At 32.1% G+C, this 18716-nt stretch overlaps 1 protein-coding gene across 1 annotated transcript; it reads right to left on the bottom strand.

The window, feature by feature from the left end:
- Nucleotides 1-14854: 14854 nt before the first annotated feature.
- Nucleotides 14855-16638, bottom strand: LOC117933146 (protein ODORANT1-like). The gene is made up of 2 exons (XM_034854541.1): nt 16322-16638; nt 14855-15749 (listed from the first exon to the last, which is right to left on the bottom strand). The coding sequence occupies exons 1-2, from the start codon at nt 16582-16584 to the stop codon at nt 15230-15232; spliced, it is 783 nt and encodes a 260-aa protein (XP_034710432.1). The 5' UTR covers nt 16585-16638; the 3' UTR covers nt 14855-15229.
- Nucleotides 16639-18716: the final 2078 nt, after the last annotated feature.

Below are 18716 nucleotides of genomic sequence, written 5' to 3'. Positions count from 1 at the left end.
AACATGATACTATGGGTAACCTAAAAGATGAAGATCACCCAGTTGAAGCTAAGGCATATGCTACTGCTGTTGCTACAAAGGAAAACAAGAAGAAAAAGGATTATTCTATCCCACCTTCAATTGAGGTAACTCCACTATCATACATTCATCTATAAATGTCATTTTTAATGTTTCAATTGTAATACAAAGTTGAAATAAAAATTCAAATTGAAAACTTAACCTCAGTTAAGTTAATCATTAATGAAACTTAACCATAATCAAGTGAAGGTTACTTTGATAAACATAACATAACTATCATAAGTACACATCAATTTTTTTAAATTATGACTATAATTTTGGTGTACAATGATGTATGATGGATTAAAGTTTCATTTGTTTATAATATGTGTAGAATCTATGGATAGAGTTCATGAAGCATATAGAAAAGTATAAATCAAATTTCAATTATTTGAAGAAAAAACTAAAGGAAGAGAACAGAAAGATTGACAACTTAAGACAACTTTTATTGGATGTTAGTGATATATTTATTGAATTTTATATTTTATTCAATCAAATTATGTATTTTATTTCTATATTTCTGCTATCTTATTGCATAGTGCATATCTTATTTTAGGTGAAAGGGCAAAATGAGTCATGTGTTACAGATAATACAAAATTTTCAAAATCTGGTACAAAAGGAAAAGATATTGGTATGGATTTTAATTCATTGGATGGCAAGTTTGAGAGTGTGATGGAAGATAAGGAGGATGAGAACCATGGCCATATAGATGTGAAGACCAATACAGAAGAAATAACAGATATTATAGCTGTAGAAAAACACATAATAGGGATGGAGAAAGATGATGATGTGATTTTTGATCCAATTGTTGATATTTCCAACTTATTTGATACCCTTATCGTATCAGGCAACTTTTCGGTTTGTGTATTTCCAAAGCAACTGTCCCCCACTATATTTAAGTGAAGACGTGAGTTGAAAAAGTCCTATTTTTTTCAGCCTCCTTTCACAGGCCCTACAAAGAGAAGGAAAATTAGAAAGGAATGGGAAACAACATCTGACTTTAATCCTTTGCAATCTATTTATGAGGAAGCAAGAGAAGCCTTTCATAAGTGGTTGAGTCTTCAACAAGGGTAATTATCTTTACTTTAAACTTGTAATAGTTTCTTTTTGGCAACTTCTTTGCTTGGCCATGGTTTTTTGATATATTATTACAATAAGGTTTAAGGTTGATATTGATTACTTGCATGCGGACAAAGAATAGTTTGAGTCACTAGTTCAGCATGGTTCATGACTCAAAGACACAGTTTGTAAATGTTCTTATTGTGTTTGCTCTTACTTATTAGTATATTGTTATTATAATGAAATAGTATAACTACTGTTTTTTTTTTTTTTTTGTATATGTTGTCTAGCATATTGATGTTGCTTTTTACTTTTTTCGTAAGCGGATAATAGAAAAGCCCCATGCATTTTCTCAAACTTTTACCACCACAAATACAATGTTTTGGGTATGTATAGTTTCTTTTTACTATTGACCCTCATAATACTAGTTAAATTATGGTAGTTTAACTATTCTTTTTTACCTTTTCTTATATAGCAAAATGTGAAAGCAAGGTGGGAGAAACATGTTAAAAAGTGGAATCAATTCCAAATGCAAGTAGATGATATTCTTGTTGACTATGTTAATAGGCTTCACCCAATTCCTTCCATGAAATGGTCTGAGGTAGACATCGTCTATGTCCCTATTAATGTTCGAAGTATGCATTGGGTATTCGAAGTAGTTCACCTTGCTTAGAGGAGAATATTTATGTATGACTCATTGATAGGCATTAATAGTGATAATCGACTAAAAGGTGACATAATACCTTTAGCTAAAGTGTTATCGCGTATTTTGCATGCTACATCATATTATGGGAAGAACAATGATCCTAAGAGTGAAGAATAATGGGACATTGAATGGTTACATGATGTTCCTCAACAAGAGTATGAGTAAGTAAACAAATATCTAAACTTCATCTTATCATTTCACCTTTATGCCTTATACAATAATTTTTTTTAGCCATCTTAATTTTGATTACTTGTGTTTCATGCAGTGGTGATTGTGGGATGTTCCTAATTAAATATGCAGAATACTTAATGCATGATCATCCATTCAACTCACTGACTGGTGCCCGCATCGATTGGTTTAGAGAAAAAATGGCCACTGAATTGTTCTACTTCAAAAATTTACCAATGTAGTGGGTTTCATTTTGATTATGTAATAGGTGTATATGTTGTTGAGTGTTGATTGTTATTTTGGATGAATTTGACTTAATGCTCAAAGTTACAATTTTTGTAATGTAACTATAATTGTCAACTTAACTATAGTTAAGCTATTTGTAAATACAACTCAACAATTGTTAAGTTCGAGTGAATATTATTAGTGTGAATTTAACCACAATTGAGTTCTTTATTAATGTAACTCAACCATTATTAAGTTTAGGTGAAAATTCTAACTGTGAACTTAACTGTGGTTAAGTTCTTTATTAATACAACTCAACTACTATTATGTTCAGATAAAATTTTTGACTGTGAACTTAACTATGGTTAAGTTCTTTGTTAATGGAACTTAACTACTGTTAAGTTTAGGTGAAATTTCTGATTGTGAACTTAACTGTGGTTAAGTTCTTTGTTAATGCAACTCAACTATTGTTAAGTTCAGGTGAAAATTATGACTATGAACTTATCCACACTTAAGTTCTTTGTTAATGCAACTCAACTACTGTTAAGTTCAGGTGAAAAAATTGACAAAGAACTTAACCACAATTAAGTTCTTTATTAATGCAACTTAACCATTGTTAAGTTCAAGTGAAATTTATGACTGTGAATGTGGTTAAGTTCTTTGTTAATTCAACTCAACCATTGTTAAGTTTAGGTGAAAATTCTGCCTATGAACTTAACTGTGGTTAAGTTCTTTGTTAATGAAATGATCATCACCTTAACCATAATTAAACTTAACCAAGTAATTAATTTATATGATAAAACTAAAACATTAACTTAAAATTTCAATCCATCATTTAAAAAAATTGCTTTAAGCATATATAAAAAACTAGGCTCACCAATTCCTTCATGGCCCTATATAAAAAAAAGTGTAGATACATAGCTAAATCATCCCAAAAAAAATAAATTATGTGGTAATATTATTAAAGTGACTTATGAATTGGTTATAAGGAGAATTCTTGGATGTTGATATTGTTTTCAACAATATTGACACAACTATGTTCATCTCTAAGATGTAATGGGATTGGTCGTTTGCATATTTTTCTATTATGCCCATAATCACCACATCTACCACAACATCGTGTGCACTAAACCTCTCCACCTAAATGAATTCTCTCCTTTCTTGGTCTTCCTATTGGTCGCCGACTTTTTGGTGGTAGCACAACTCTACAACGAATGTCTTCCGGAATGACCTAATCTTTGTTATTTCCAGTAGGATATATAGACTCTGAGTATGAAGATATAAGTGAGTTCTTCATATAGTATTGAGAGCATAGAGTATAGCATGACGTGTTTCCATATCTACATGCAATAATAGCATGTGTGTGGACCCTCCTCCAATCCACTGACTGACGTAACTCGCAATTTAAAACAAATAATGTCAATGTGGAGAAAATGTGGTTTTCGAGTTTTAGAAAATCCATCCCGAAGAGGGACAATTTTCGTTTGGAGTCGCCACTTACTTTTTATGTTATTTTCGAAATGGGGAAAATTAAGTAAGAACAAAAACCCCTCAATGACTTCAGTTAGGAAAAAGCGGTCCGCGAAACTAGATTTATGGGTTCGGAAATCAGGTTACCTATCAAGAAGGTACCTCATACGAGGTATCACCCCTCTAGGCTTGGAATTCGATCTCTATTAGTAAATTGGGTACATTGGAGGATATGGGTTGAAGATCAGTCAACTTCCCCCTCGAGCTACATGAATGACAAGACTTGCAATTCTAGTTGGTGTTTGGCATACATAAGAAATTAATGATCAGAACAAAGTTGCGTACTTGAGGTCCCTAGCTGTGCACTGCGGGAAAGGGTTAGTCAACAAGCACAAGCACACAATATATGCAAATTCCAAATTTACTAAAATTTCCAGTCATGACCTCATCATATATATGTAATCTCTAGGCGCTACCCAATGGCCATCAAGCACAGCCATGACTCTGTACTACGTGGCTAAAATTTAGCCACTCCCATACCACTGGTTTTCAGCTGAGGACTAACATCTTTCCCGCTTGAACTTTATCCCCTAATAACCGGAATTTTGGAAACTTTGGAAATTTTTGGAAATGACACTAAAAAATTGAATCTGGACTTTTCACAACTTTGGAAACTTTTCGAAGGACTAAAACTTGAAGATTAAATAGACAAAAAAAAAAAAAAACAAGGATTTTAAAACACTATTTGGAACTTTTCGAATTTTTGGAAACTTGGGTACGAGAATTTTTTTTTTTTTTTAAAATGAATCCGGAATTTTTGGAATTTTCAGAAACTTGGGTACGAGAATTTGTAAATAAATGAATCCGAGATTTTTGGAATTTTCAAAAACTTGGGTACAAGATTTTTTTTTTTTTAAAAAATGAACTCGGTATTTTTGGAATTTTCGAAAGTTTGGGTGTATGAGGATTTTAAAAAATGAATCCGGAAGGTGTACGGGAATTTTAAAAAATGAATTCAGAATTTTTGGAAACTTGGAACGGGAATTTTAAAATGAATCCGGGATTTTTGGAATTTTTGAAAATTTGGAACGTGAATTTTTAAAATGAATCCGGGATTTTTGGAATTTTCGGAAACTTGAGAATTGAAGAATGATGAAAACGATCTAAGTTTTTGGACAGTTAAAAAAAAAAATTGAAAATCATAATATAAAAAAAAAAAAACTAACTTTTAGAAGGCTATTTAAAGGTGATATTTTAAAATTAGGTTTTAGCAAACTAAGGACAAAACCATGTGTGGTTGGAAATCAACAAAATGAATATATAATAAACAAAGACCTTGACAAACATTAAAAGACCAACAACATGAATATATTATAAACAAAGACTTTAACAAGCATTAACAGACCAATAGAATGAATATGATAATAAACAAAGACTTTGACGAGCATTAAAATACCAACAAAATGAATATTTGAATGTTATCTCACAACATCATTTGACGGTGCATAGTGTACCGCGTCTTAAAGCATGTTTTTCATTTTTTTTTCTCTGTGTGTTCCCCCTATATTCATAAAAGAACCCTTGCCGCCATGCTTAATACACCAATAACATGCATTTTGTAGGCAACAATCCGTGTTAGTGCTGTTCGGGCAGCAACTACTGCTGGAGGGTACTTGAATTTCATGCTAGGAGTAGGTTGAAGCGCCTTGGCAACAATTGGGATGATATGGCTCACAGCCCGGTATGACTTAGCAATTGGGTAGTTTCCAGTTTCCACCATTCGTTGCCCATTGCTTCATGTTTTGAAACTTCATCTAGACTATTGCTAGCAACATAACAGAGGCCAGGTATCACCTCTTCGTGCCTAGGAAGTTTTGGGTTTCCCTCTTCACCTTAAACCCAAACATATATCCCAGAAACAGAGAGAAGAACAAGGATACAGTTAACAAAACAAAACAAACAAACCCTTCAAGCCAAGTACCATTTCATGGATTGTCCGTGTACTTAAAGTGCAGGTGGAAAGATTTAAGTGAGCTCAACGGAAGAATAGAGTCATGATTTTCAATCACCAAAAACAAACATGAGTCTACTTTCATATTTATTCCCAAATTTAGCTCAAAAAGAAGAGATGAGTAACACAGTAACAAGTCTGTAGCTAACCAATGATCAACAAAATGAAATGGGGCATCCAGAATCCATATCAAAGCATCAAATAATATCCGTAGATCAACAGAGAAGGAAATATGAACAGTAGAAAATGAGAGGCTTGCTAACCATACCTGTAAAAATTTCCTCAAGAACTGATATGTCTCTTCTAGCTCTTGGTGTCATCACCCAAACCCAATAGATACTCAATCGACTCCCATTTTTCATTTCTTGTAATCTCCCCCCCCTCCTCATTTCCCATCAAAGCCTCTTAATTTTTAGCAAAAGAAGCTAACCTCTCTCTCTCTCTCTCTCTCTCTCTTCTCCCATGCAGTCTGCCGACTTCTCAATTTTCTTTTTGAATTTTTTTTTTCATGCAGCTGCTTGGCTCCCACGCCTCTTCATTTGCTTATTTTTTTCATTTTTACTTTTTTCTTATTATTATTATTATTATTATTATTATTAGTAGTAGTAGTAGTAGTAGTAGTAGTAGTAGTAGTAGTAGTAGTAGTAGTAGTAGTAGTAGTAGTAGTTAATAAGATAAGAAAATGAAAAATAAAAACAAAGATATGCAAACAAAAATAAAAAAAAAACTGAAAATAAAATAAGAAGAGTGAAATAATAATAAACACACATGCAGTAAGTAAATACTAATAAAAATACGAAAAATAATAATAATAATAGGATAATCAGGTTTCCAAGCACATGCAATTTTCTGAAAATAAATAAGTGGATGAATAAATAAATAAAGTAGGAAACATAAATAAATATCGCATGTATGTAACAATAGTCTAAATGTTAAGCTAAAATACAAATGGAAAATAAAAAAAAAAAATGAAAATAAAGCAAAATACCCAATTGACACAATTAAACATCAAAAGTTCCTCTCGAGCAACCCAAATAAAAAGATCAAGCTAAAAACTCACATAATCTAAAAAATCCATCAATCAAGAAATTAATCCTAGGGAATTAAGCCCACAAAAAATATCTAAGTAATCTAGGTGACCTAAGTGGAAACTAAACCAAGGAGGTGTCCAAGTGATTGAAGAAAATGCGCTGAGTGACCTAGGAGTGTACTTACTGGGCCAGGTGTATCCAAATGGGCCTATGGTGCCGCCAAAAACCAACCGGTCGAGCCAATTGAGAAAAATTCTCAAATTTTAATAGAATATCCCTCGAGGAATAAGGAATCTAACAAAAAAAAATGGCGTGCAATTCCGAGCTTGGATGAGAAAGAAATGACTAAAACAGGCTAGAGCGTTTCCGACTTGGATGGGCTTTAGCGAGCTTTAACTGAACTGAAATCATTATAGACACCCTAACTCTTGACCTGTAGCATGATATGAACCAAGGAATTGGCCACAACGGCATTTCGTAATGGACCAAACGCTCTCGCTAAATTGAACCATAAGTGAACTTATGTGAGGTTTGAAAATTGATTAAGCCCAACAAGGGCTCCATGGCCATGACATACAGAAATTGGGTGCATGCGACACCCCCAAGATACATGCAAGTGGTAAGGGACAAAATTGAGGGTCTACAATGTGCACATGGAATATGGTCAAGATCAAACATCCTACATGTGCATGAACAGGTTTGCAAATTAACTTGATTACTTACCTCAACATATTTGACATTAAACTCCTAAGAGTTGATAGGCTCAACCTCATAACCTGATGACTTATTAAACCTTAAGCGCAACTCCATGTTAGCCCATGTAGTAAGCTCAGTTTTCATTGACAATGTTTGTTTTTGGCGATTTGAAAACCATATTTGAAGTAAGTTTCTCAACTCTTCAACCATTCGCACAACTGGAAGATCTCTTGCATCTTTTAATACAACATTCATGCACTTAACGATCCTTGTAATCATGATATTATATCTTTTTCCATTATTGTGTGACCAAGCCCATCGCTCTACTCCTACATCTACTAAATATTTGGCTGCTCTTGGAGAAATCATCTCTAACTGACCAAATATAGTATCAAAATCTAACATTTGATATGCATGGGCAACATCATGAAACAACTTATGTACAACAACATTCTTGAACTTTGTTTTCAAGTTTTGCCCTAAATGATAAGTGCATACGCCATGGCTTGCATGAGGAAACAACTTTTGTACTGCTTTTTCAATGCTACCATGACGGTCTGAAACCACTACTAAATCATCTACATGTCCAATCACATCATATAATTTTGTAAGAAATCACTCCCAAGAAGCATCATTTTTTGAATCACCAATTCCGAAATCCAATGAGTAGATTTGATTGTTACCATCTTTGCTCGCTGCAACAAACAAAGTCTCTAAATATTTTGACTTCAAGAATGTTCCATCAACTGCAATTACTAGCCTTATTGATGTACGAAACCCAGAAATACATGCACCAAATGCCATAAATAAATACTTGAATTGATTGTCAACATCAGTAACAATATTAGTTACTGTCCTAGGATTCTTTTGCTCTAGCATATAACAATAAGATGGTAAAGCACCATAAAACTCTTTAGGTGATCCCCTAATGGAGTTAAGGACAAATTCTCTTGCGCTCCATGCCTTATCATAACTAATTTGAAAACCGTACTTGTTTTGAATATCTCCTATAATGTCTTTGGGATGGTATTGACGACCAACTTGATAAGTTTGTCTCATGCTTTTACCAACCAACCGACTACTTGCATGATGATTATCCCGAGACATTATGTCCAACCTACAAGTGTGCGTAGGATGGTATTTCATTACTTGAAAGAAATTAGAACTTCCCAACTTAGTTGCACAAAATCGCCATTTGCATTCGTTATTAACACATTGAAGCACCAATAACTTGGTAGTAGATTTTATCGTTTTGAACTCAAACTTCTCTTTCAAGGCAATAATGTACAATTTCTTCTGTAGTTATTTCTTACTAGAATAAATTTGCTTCTCTTCAATATGATCATAATTAGTGCCACAATAACTAGTACCTATCGACTCATGTCTTGGTCATTATTGCTTACCTCTTCAATCATGGTTGGAGCATCATTCATGAGACCATCTTTTATATTCATGATGCTATGATTTCCATTATTTGAGTTGCTTTGTTGCTTGAATCCCTATTTTCAATCACTTGGACATTGTTGGTCAGGTTGGTATCCAACACATGATAGTTATCATCAATAGCATACCCATTCATGTTCCATTCAACAACATTAGATCTCTCAAGTGGCTCATAGTTGAATTTTGTTATGCTTTCATCACCAACGACATTAAGAGATTCTATTGATCCATCATTTACATGTCCATTTCCATGCATAAACATTGACTTTGCATTATTTTTAAATCTTCTATCCACAGTGATGCATAATGGAGCTAGTAGTTTTTTAGTGCAATTTAAACGACTGAAAAATTTAACATCTCCATCATCTCTTAGTTGAATTGGTGATGTCGGTATGTTACTACTGAATGCATACTTCATTGAAATTGAACACTCAACTGGATCTAGTTGAAGAATGCGATACACAACTCTCATTAATTCATGATATGATATATTCTTCTTCATTGTACGTAATGCCTTTACCTTCACTTCCTTTAAAGTGGTATGTGTTTCCATCTTGTACCCAATTCCCTTTATACAAAAGTATCATTCCTACTTCATCAATGACTGCAAAAATAAATATTTCAAACTATCATGTTAATAATAAAATAGTACAACATAGGATATACTTTTATTAAGTTTCAACTATAGACTATACAATGAATCTTAAAACATATATTTTTATTTTTATTAAATAACTCACTACATAATAATATGTCAACAATTCAATGTCAGTTTTTCAGTATAGTTATATAAAAACAAAGTTTTTCTTTGAATAGAAACACACAAACTCAACTTATGTTAAGTTAAACCTGGCAAATAGTAAAATTTGTTATTCAATACAACAATGCAACACTTCCCATAAATCAAAGATCCAAACGAACAATATATAACTACAATGGGTATTAATCATACGAGCAATACTAAATCCGTAATAATTCTCTAGCATGTGATTTATTGCTTACCATCATTTGACCTTACCATATGTATAAATTTTTTCAACTTCTTTTGAACGAACTTTTTACTTTTTCAAAACTAACAACCGAGTCTCTATTTTTTACCTACAATGTTGAAGTGAGATTTTGGATTTTCAAGAAATAGAAAGAAATAAAATGATAATATAAAAAATAAATTGTTGGTTGCTTACATTTTTTTTTTTTAATATTTTCGTGACAAGAATGAAGAATAGATGAAACAATGGTAAGAAGTTAAACTTGTTCTCTGTAGGAAAAAAGAGAGAAGGAACAACCAATGACCGAATAAAAAGATTAGAACCTAATCTGCTATAAAACAAAGGGAAAGAGAAAGTTGTCTTGAAGGGAAAAATTTAGGGGTATTTTTATCTTAATCGGATCAACTTTTTTGCTTTTTGACTAGTGGGTTATATTTGCAAATAGGAGGGTTATTTTGACCCTTTTAACCAAATAACCTAAATAAAAAGTCCTCCTTAAGGAGGTAAAAAATCATGAAGAAAGTTTATCTTCCAGGATAACAAATTGGGAATAAAAGTCATTACTAGTTTTATTAACAATGGAAGCTAATAGAAATAGAAATGGAAACCCTCATCTCAAGAATACATAGTAGAAGAATAGAACGGAGAGATTGAACCACAAAGGGTTTTCACAATGGTTAAAGTCAAAGGAATCAACCATAAAACTTCATTTTTATACTTGAATGAACTGCCTTGCGTGCTAGAAAATGCCTAGAAAACAATCCCTTGGTTTTCTCCCTTTTTTTCTCTCCTTTATCTCCTCTATTTTCACTCTCCATGATCTCAGCAAAGCTAATTATTGAACCCTAGATGTTGTCAGTATTAGGCTTAAAAAATCAGCCACCAAAGTAGCCCAACACGTGTGCTTTAAAAATAAAAAATAAAAAAAAATTCATGGGCTGGAACCCATTGGTGGTTTAACCCAACAAGCATGTGACTAGCTTTTACATGATATGATGATACGAGCAAATTGAAACTTGAAACTATCACTTTGGAAATTACCATCAAGAGAACAAATGAGTTCATATCAATAAGGGTACATTTGGAAATGATTTAAATAAATTCTTTTATTTGTAAGATTTTTATCAAAAACATTTTCATTAGAAATACTTTTCAACATAAATTTAAAAATATGTTTTGATAGTATCTTTATCATTAAATCATATAATAAAAAAATAAATTTTAAAATAATCACTTTCAAGTGATTGATTTTTCAAAATTTTAAGTCCTTTTAATCTCTCTCAAAATCACTTTAGCATGGAGTCATTCCCATACGGAACCTAAAACTTGCAATTACGTGCATGAGTTAAATATTAAGGATAAAAAGAGGTGGCTATTCCAAATCTTTCTATATCTTTCCACATCTTTCCATCCCTCTCATGGGTTCCTCTGCACATTTTTTATGCTGTAAACACTTTTTAAACCCAAAAGAGACAAAAGCAAGTGGCTCCATTCAACCCTGCTGCTCTACCTTTTTGTACACATTAGACCTCATCACACACATTTTCTTCTTCTCTACAACTATCTACTCACACTACAATGTGAGAGAAGAATGATTGAGCACCATCCCCAACCCTTCTCTTTCATTTATCCCAAAACCCTAATTTATTGCCACTGTATAAAGAAATCCCCACTCTTCAAAGTTGTTAGTTTGTTAAAATCACTATTTGGTGGAGCTTTTAAGAGCAAGATATGGCTGTTGTGATGTTCACATCCCATGACTAGGATCACTGAAAGTTGCTCTGGTGGAAAGTTCAAGTGTGCAATACACCCAATCATTAAAATTATTAAATCATCACTTACAATTTTGTGTCAGACTAAGATGAATTATTTAGCTAATCCTTATTTCCCCACCACCGGAGATATTTTTTCCGGTAGTGACGCCGGTGAGGACCTCAGCATGACAACATTTACCTATATATATATGTATGTATCCTTTTTATAAAGTGAGTGATGAGTGGGGGAGGTGATAATTAGCTTCAAGCTTTGCCTTTGAAAAGTCCAATTTTCTCATACATACTTCAACACTAAATGATGTACTGCAAGAAGGTATGTATGCCATATTATTGGACTCTATGAATTCAAGAAAGAAATTATATTGTTGTGCCATTTGATTCAAATTGAAGAAATTATTGGGTGCCCTTATTGGCATTCCATAAAAGAAGGAAACCCACAGAAAAATTGTGCTTAATTTAATTCAGAATAATACTCTTTCTTTAAGACAATAACTTAATTATTGCCTCCCTTAATCATATCCCTAGCTTTAAGTTCATTTTTCCAAGCTGACAATTTCCCATGTGTTTGACTTAACTTGCAAAATAATAGTCTAATGATGCACATTTCTTATAATTCTCACCACACATATTAATTTTATTTGTTGCAATGTTTACATTTAAGCTTGTCATAAAATAAAATACATTAAAAAAAAAAAAGAGTTTTGATAATGATTTTAGGAAGTGTTTTTATTTTAAAAAATATATTTTTTTTTTAAAATGAAGTTTTTAAGGAATTTTAGGAAACACTTTAAAAAACCTAAAAAAATATTTATAATATTAAAAAATTACTTATAGTGTTTTTTTAGATAAATAATTGATATGTTATTTTCTTAAAAATATTTTCATTAAAAACACTTCAAATAAAAATATTATTAAACACATTCTAAATCTTTCTTTTATGAAATAAAAAATTTCCAAATTATGTACGCATCAACATGATAATTTTATTATTGAATCCAAGATATTCGATCACTAGTTGTGCTAACAATAAATCAAATATATTTTAATTAAAAGAACAATTTTACTTACATGTCTTGAGATTTTATTTAAATATAATTAATATTTATTGATTTGAAAATTTGTCAAATACTTCCTTTATTTTAAACTAAAGGGGAGGTGAGTGAAATTAGAAGGAATAGAAGAAATATTTTTATGAAACATGGACTTTTTTATTGAAGAAAGTACAAATATTGAAAATTACTTTAAACCCCTTTTAAGCCTTATTAAAAATCCCTCGTAGGGACTCTTATTGGGGATTAGATAGTAATTTTGAAACTTGTATATCATGTGAACCCAGTGCTATGAAATTAATTTCTTGTCCTGAAGACTTGATTGGCATGACATCCTTAAACAAGAAAGGGAAAAATAATTGTAGTGACATTGAATGCACCCACTAGGTGTTGGGACACTTTTATTTAACTTTTGTAAGGCATGTTGGACCACAAAGCACCTGTTTGATTGCCTCCCCACTGCACAAGTACACCCTCACCTCGCTCCATGGCAGTAGAAAAGAGGGCAGGAGGCTTCACTGAAGAATCACGGCACCCGAGAGGTAACTGTTAAAAAATTGCATCAATCAAATCATACCACGTGTACTTGGATTTCATTATTGTGTACTTGTTGCTTTGTAATTTGATCCATTTTGTTGCATTCTAACTCCTTAGTAACTGGTTTCGTTGGTTGTATCTTTATTCAATTATGTAGATTTTTGTCAATCATTTTTTAATAATAGAGATTGAAAATTTGCTAGGAATTGAATCATGCCTTAATTGTATATATATAAAAATATTATTTGTCATTTTAATATAGATTTTGGTTGTTGATTTATTAAATTTGTGTCTGAATATCTTGAACTCGAGGAGAAAATACGAATCAAAGGAAATAGAAGGAAAAAAGAATTTTAGTTTTCTATTATTTAATTCATCATAGAAATTAATTTCTATATTTTTCTCCATTTTTTTCTATTTATTATCTTTAAATCATCATTTTTCTTAAATTTTCGATCAATTTTTTTTTACCATCCAAATAAAGATTACTTATAGGTGTTTGGTAAACTTTGTTTAGTTAAATTAATTTAAAATTACCAAATTTGATATATTGACTTTTATTAATATTAAATAATAAGATTATAAAACAAAAATCGTTAATGGTTATGAGGTAAAGTTAATACAAATTTGAGATTTTGACCATAAAGAATATAAAATTATTTAAAATTAAAAGAAAAAAACGATTTCATTTAACATAATGCATTGATGTATTAGGTTTAACTGACAATTCTGTTTGGTCACTTATTAATATAATACAACATACGTCTTTAGTTTTACTATTATAATTTTGACTTCGTCTTGAGAGTTGACTTGGAACCTTTCAAAGTTGATATTTTTGGAGGTGTATATGAATTTAAAGTTGATAAAACTAATGAAATAACCAAGAAAGGAAATTAGGATGAAAATGAAAAAAATTTGAAAATTACGAAATCAAAAAGCTAAAAAATGGGCTAGCATTCAAATCATTATAGCTTGTGCAAATGTCCTATTTGAACATTCAAACATTAGGCTTCCAAAATCATTTTTCACTTAATTTGTATTTAATTTTAAAAATTGTTTTTGGCTAGTTTAAACTTGTAAGACTCTCCATGATTGATTTCTACAGTCTTTCAATATCAATAATGATTTTGAAGGATTCACTAAGGAGTACAAGAAAGTGTTCCATTAAGACCAAAAAAAGGAAGAAAGATATGATGATATATGACATTAAGGAATAGATGCATTAGAAAAGGTAGAACCATAACACTTCTTACTATAATGAGACTATTTGGTTCTCAAAAAGTTTGAGGGAAAATGCAACATAAAGAAAATAGAGAGGAAAAGTTTATTTATTTAACTCTTCAATATAAAGATTAAATAATTTTAAAATATATCAATCTCTTAATAATTTTAATTATATTTAATTTTTCATTTTTTTAATACTTTTTCGGAACCAAACATAATCTTAGTGTCTTTTATTTTATTTTATTTATTTATTTTTTAAAATCAAATCTTTAAACTTGTACCAATTATAATGATAAGTTAATTCTATAATCTGCAAATCCAAAATATGTCCAAGTGACTTTGAAGCAAATGGATGAATCATATATATATAAAGAAAAAAAAAGGGGTCTTAATGATATATAAACAAGGACAGCTGACACTAATTTTGGAATCTTCCCTTTATTCATGAGCCATTTTATATGATTATTAAACAAGACCACATATTATGGTCCACTTTTCATCTACATTTAACTTTTTAGAGCTTCAACCACACATCTCCTAAGAGTGGGGTGAGCTACTTGATAACATGATTCTTTCTTTTTTTCAATTCTACTATTATAACAATCAGCTAGCTGTCCCATATCGGATAAGCTTGAAGTTATTGTAAAAGCTTTCTGATTGTAGTGATTGAAACAGTTGAATTTAAAACCAACACTTGGAAATATTCCCTTTGAGTCCCCACTCCTCCTCAAGCCCATGCCTTGCTGCTGCCTGCTGCCTGCTACCATGGCTTCATTATACAACTTAGCTTAGAGCTTGTCATCATTTTCCAACGTTTCCATCTTCACTTCATTCAAACAATTGAACCCGAAATCTTCATTCATGAAATCCTCGTAATCCAGCCACCATGACGAGCCGTCTTCTGAGGGGGTCGTGGACGAGAATCCCAACTCGCTGCATTCTTCTCCCTGGGCCAGAAAACTCCATGGCACATTGCTGAGAAATTCGTCAGACCATATGTAGCTCATCATCAATGGGTCGTCTTCACTTGCAGGGCCTAATGGCCGGTGCTCGTCGGTGGAGTTGTTTTCGAGGGTTGAGCTTGAATTGGCATCAGAGGTGATGAGATTGTCGTTAGTTTTGCTGAGTTCCTGGTGTTCAGTGTCAACCAGGGTCGGCATTTCTGGGGGTGTAACATGTTCGTGAAGAGGTTCATGAGTGACTGGATCAATTCCCATTTTGATAAGCTTCTTCTTGATGTGGGTATTCCAGTGATTCTTTATCTCGTTGTCTGTTCTTCCAGGCAACCTAGCAGCAATCTTGGACCACCTAAAACAATTAAAATTGAAAAAGAAAAAAAGGTATTTCTGTTAAAGAAGTATATGGAAATCATTATTAGAAGAGACTATTTTCAATGTTCTTTTCACATTTCTTGTCACCTTGCCACGGATCATAATTGAAGTGGGCCTCTCAGACCATCTTTTTTTCTCATTTCCAATCGTACCTTTTTTTTTTTTTTTTGGGAGTTTTTTCTCAGCAAAAGAACCATGCTGAATAGGTAAATTTAGTAGAAAAACTGGCATATCAAGTTTGCCTCTGATGGCTACTTGTGATCAGTATGAAATCATACCATTTCACCAAATGACTAACATAAATTGATAAAAAAGCAACCCCATCTTTGGTACGTATCTCTTAGACATTTCATCTTCAGAAAATTATTTTCTTCCCACCTCTACCATTTCTTTTTGGATTAAGTTAAATAATGATTAAGCTATATTGATCTGCAAATTCATCTAAAAACTTAAATTAATCAGATAATACAATCAACAATGTACATGGGACTAACTCACTAACAAGAACTGCTAAGATTAATGAAAAGAGAAGAGAAGGGAGGTAGATACCTATTGCCAAGGCGGGCATGGAGATCGATGACCAGCTGTTCTTCAGCCTCATTAAGGAGTCCCCGCTTCAAATCAGGGCGGAGGTAGTTAGTCCAGCGGAGGCGGCAACTCTTGCCGCAGCGGCGCAGGCCAGCGAGCTTGGGGAGGGCACGCCAGCAGCAGTGGCCATTGGTGAGGATGAAGGTGACTAGCTTCTTGTCCTCCTCGGCAGTCCATGGCCCTTTCTTCACGCCAAGCTTGTCGCAGCAAGGTTGCCTTCCCATCACTAGGCTAGCTTCGCTGGGTGGTGGTATAATAATTGAAGAAGCACAACAATTTTTTTGGAGAGCCCAAGCCCCACAACTGATGTACCATACTTTATATAGTGAGGGAGTTGGCTTTGGTTTGGGGAAAGATCAACCTGGTAAAAGAGAAGGCTTATCGTTGGAGCGTGGATGCCACTGTCCGAGCTTTGGTGGGAAACTAGCCAGCCATGGGATTTGGTGTATTTTGGCAAGGGTCCCACTATTTGCTACGGATGTATGTGTGTGCAATTAATTTAATTTATTTATACCTTATATTTTTTATATTTATATTTTTTTTATCCAATATTTTTTACCCAAGGTTTCGAATAAATATCCATTAAACAAAATAAATTTTTTCCTTTTATTAAACTTTCTCATTTGTAATTTAATAATTTTTTTGGATAAAATTATATAATTTTTTTTTTGAATTATTTTGAGTTGAGTTTCTTTATGGCTCCTTTTAATATTATATACCTATTTTAAAGTTGTGAGAACCCTTTGAAATACTGAACAATATTTTTACGATTAGGTATGAATCATTATAACATGTCCATAATACATATCCTAATAGTAACACTCTCCTTCATGCCATGTATTTCCACTTGAAAATCTTAATACCATATTACCAATATATATATTTGGTAAATATTGTGAGGACGCGCCGCAGAGAGGAGTGGGAGAGAGAGGGAGTGTGGTTTGAAAGGGGCATAAGAACAAGATTGATAACTATGTGTCTCTTCATGTGTTTTGGAGCAAAAAAGGCGACGATTTAACAAGAGTAAATGAATGACAAAAGAGGCATATGTTGGTGGAAGGATTGGCCAACCAACCACACCCCCACATTTCTTCCCATTCCTTCCCTTTCCTCACTCTTACGCAACCATTTCATCATCCCTTATGTCACTCCCCTCACTTCCCAATCTATGCTATCACTAGCCACTCCTCTCTACTTCAGCATTTCTTACTTCCCCAACATTGAATATTTTTTGCATTCTTGGTTTAACTTGTATGCCACATCTTCTCCTCTTTCATTTCTTTTTTAAAATTATTTTACTTTATTTTTTATATTTTATTTTTATTTTTATTTTTTATGGTAACATAGTTCAAAATTAGTTTCATTTATTGGCAATTTTAAATTTAAATATTAAAACTTTTCCAATTTAATTTCATTTAGAGAATAAAAAATTAATTTTTTTTATTAAGGTTATTTTTAAAACTTTTTTTTTTCAATTTCTTCAAAGAAAAATGAAATATTCTTATCATTTTATTCTTTTTTCTTTTCCATAATATACATATATTTTCCACAATATCCAAACCTCTATATATATATATATATATAATTAGTAATTGTTTCCTTCCCTTTCATATCTTTTAGGATTCAAACCATAACCCAAATGATATCATATTTTCTCTAACATTGTTTTTTATTGGGACAAAATCTTAATTCACTCTTGCACTTGTATTAGGCATTATGTTGGGGCTTGTAATCTATTCTCCCACACTAATTTTCCCACTTTTGAAGTAATAGATTACTTGGATTTTGGAGTTTGTGAATTCCAAGTCACCTTTTCTTTTCTTGTCTTTTTTTAATCACTAGAAATGAGCTCTTTCATATGCATTAATTTTGGTGAACTCTATTAGTCCATGGATCTTACCAAGTTAATGAAAAATTTACTTGGATCTTTAGCAGCTCAGTTCAACTCAATTCATCAAACTTCTTTCCTATTTTCCATATTTTTTTATTAAAATAAATAAAATGTGTTTTTATTTTTCCACATGCTACAACACAATAAAGAAAAAAAATAAATAATAGATGCCATCCAATTAGGTAGCTTGTTGGTTGGGGACATTCAAGTTAACCTTGGGCTCAAGCATCTATATATACTTATATATACCAATTTGAATATCAGTTTCATCTCCTATCTACTAGGGAAAAATATTAATTATTGCTTTGTTCCCACCACAAAAAATGAAAAAAAAAAGAAAAGAAAAGAAAAGGAAAAGCTTTGTATTTGTTGCATGCATGCACATGGATGAAGGGTTGATTGTTTGTCAACACTCTTATGGAATATGAAACATTCTTTGCTTTTTCAGCTTCAATCATAATGAAT

Source organism: Vitis riparia, chromosome 16, assembly GCF_004353265.1.
Source record: "Vitis riparia cultivar Riparia Gloire de Montpellier isolate 1030 chromosome 16, EGFV_Vit.rip_1.0, whole genome shotgun sequence".
Classification (NCBI taxonomy): Eukaryota; Viridiplantae; Streptophyta; class Magnoliopsida; order Vitales; family Vitaceae; genus Vitis; species Vitis riparia.
Note: the sequence above shows the minus strand (reverse complement) of the source record. Positions and strands in the feature narration are given on the sequence as shown.

What these genes read in the sequence shown, in the direction of transcription:
- LOC117933146 (XM_034854541.1), bottom strand. Translation starts at nt 16,584, where the DNA reads ATGGGAAGGCAACCTTGCTGCGACAAGCTTGGCGTGAAGAAAGGGCCA. An exon ending in CATGCCCGCCTTGGCAATAG is followed by an intron (nt 15,750 to 16,321) that starts GTATCTACCTCC and finishes TAATTGTTTTAG; the next exon opens with GTGGTCCAAGATTGCTGCTA.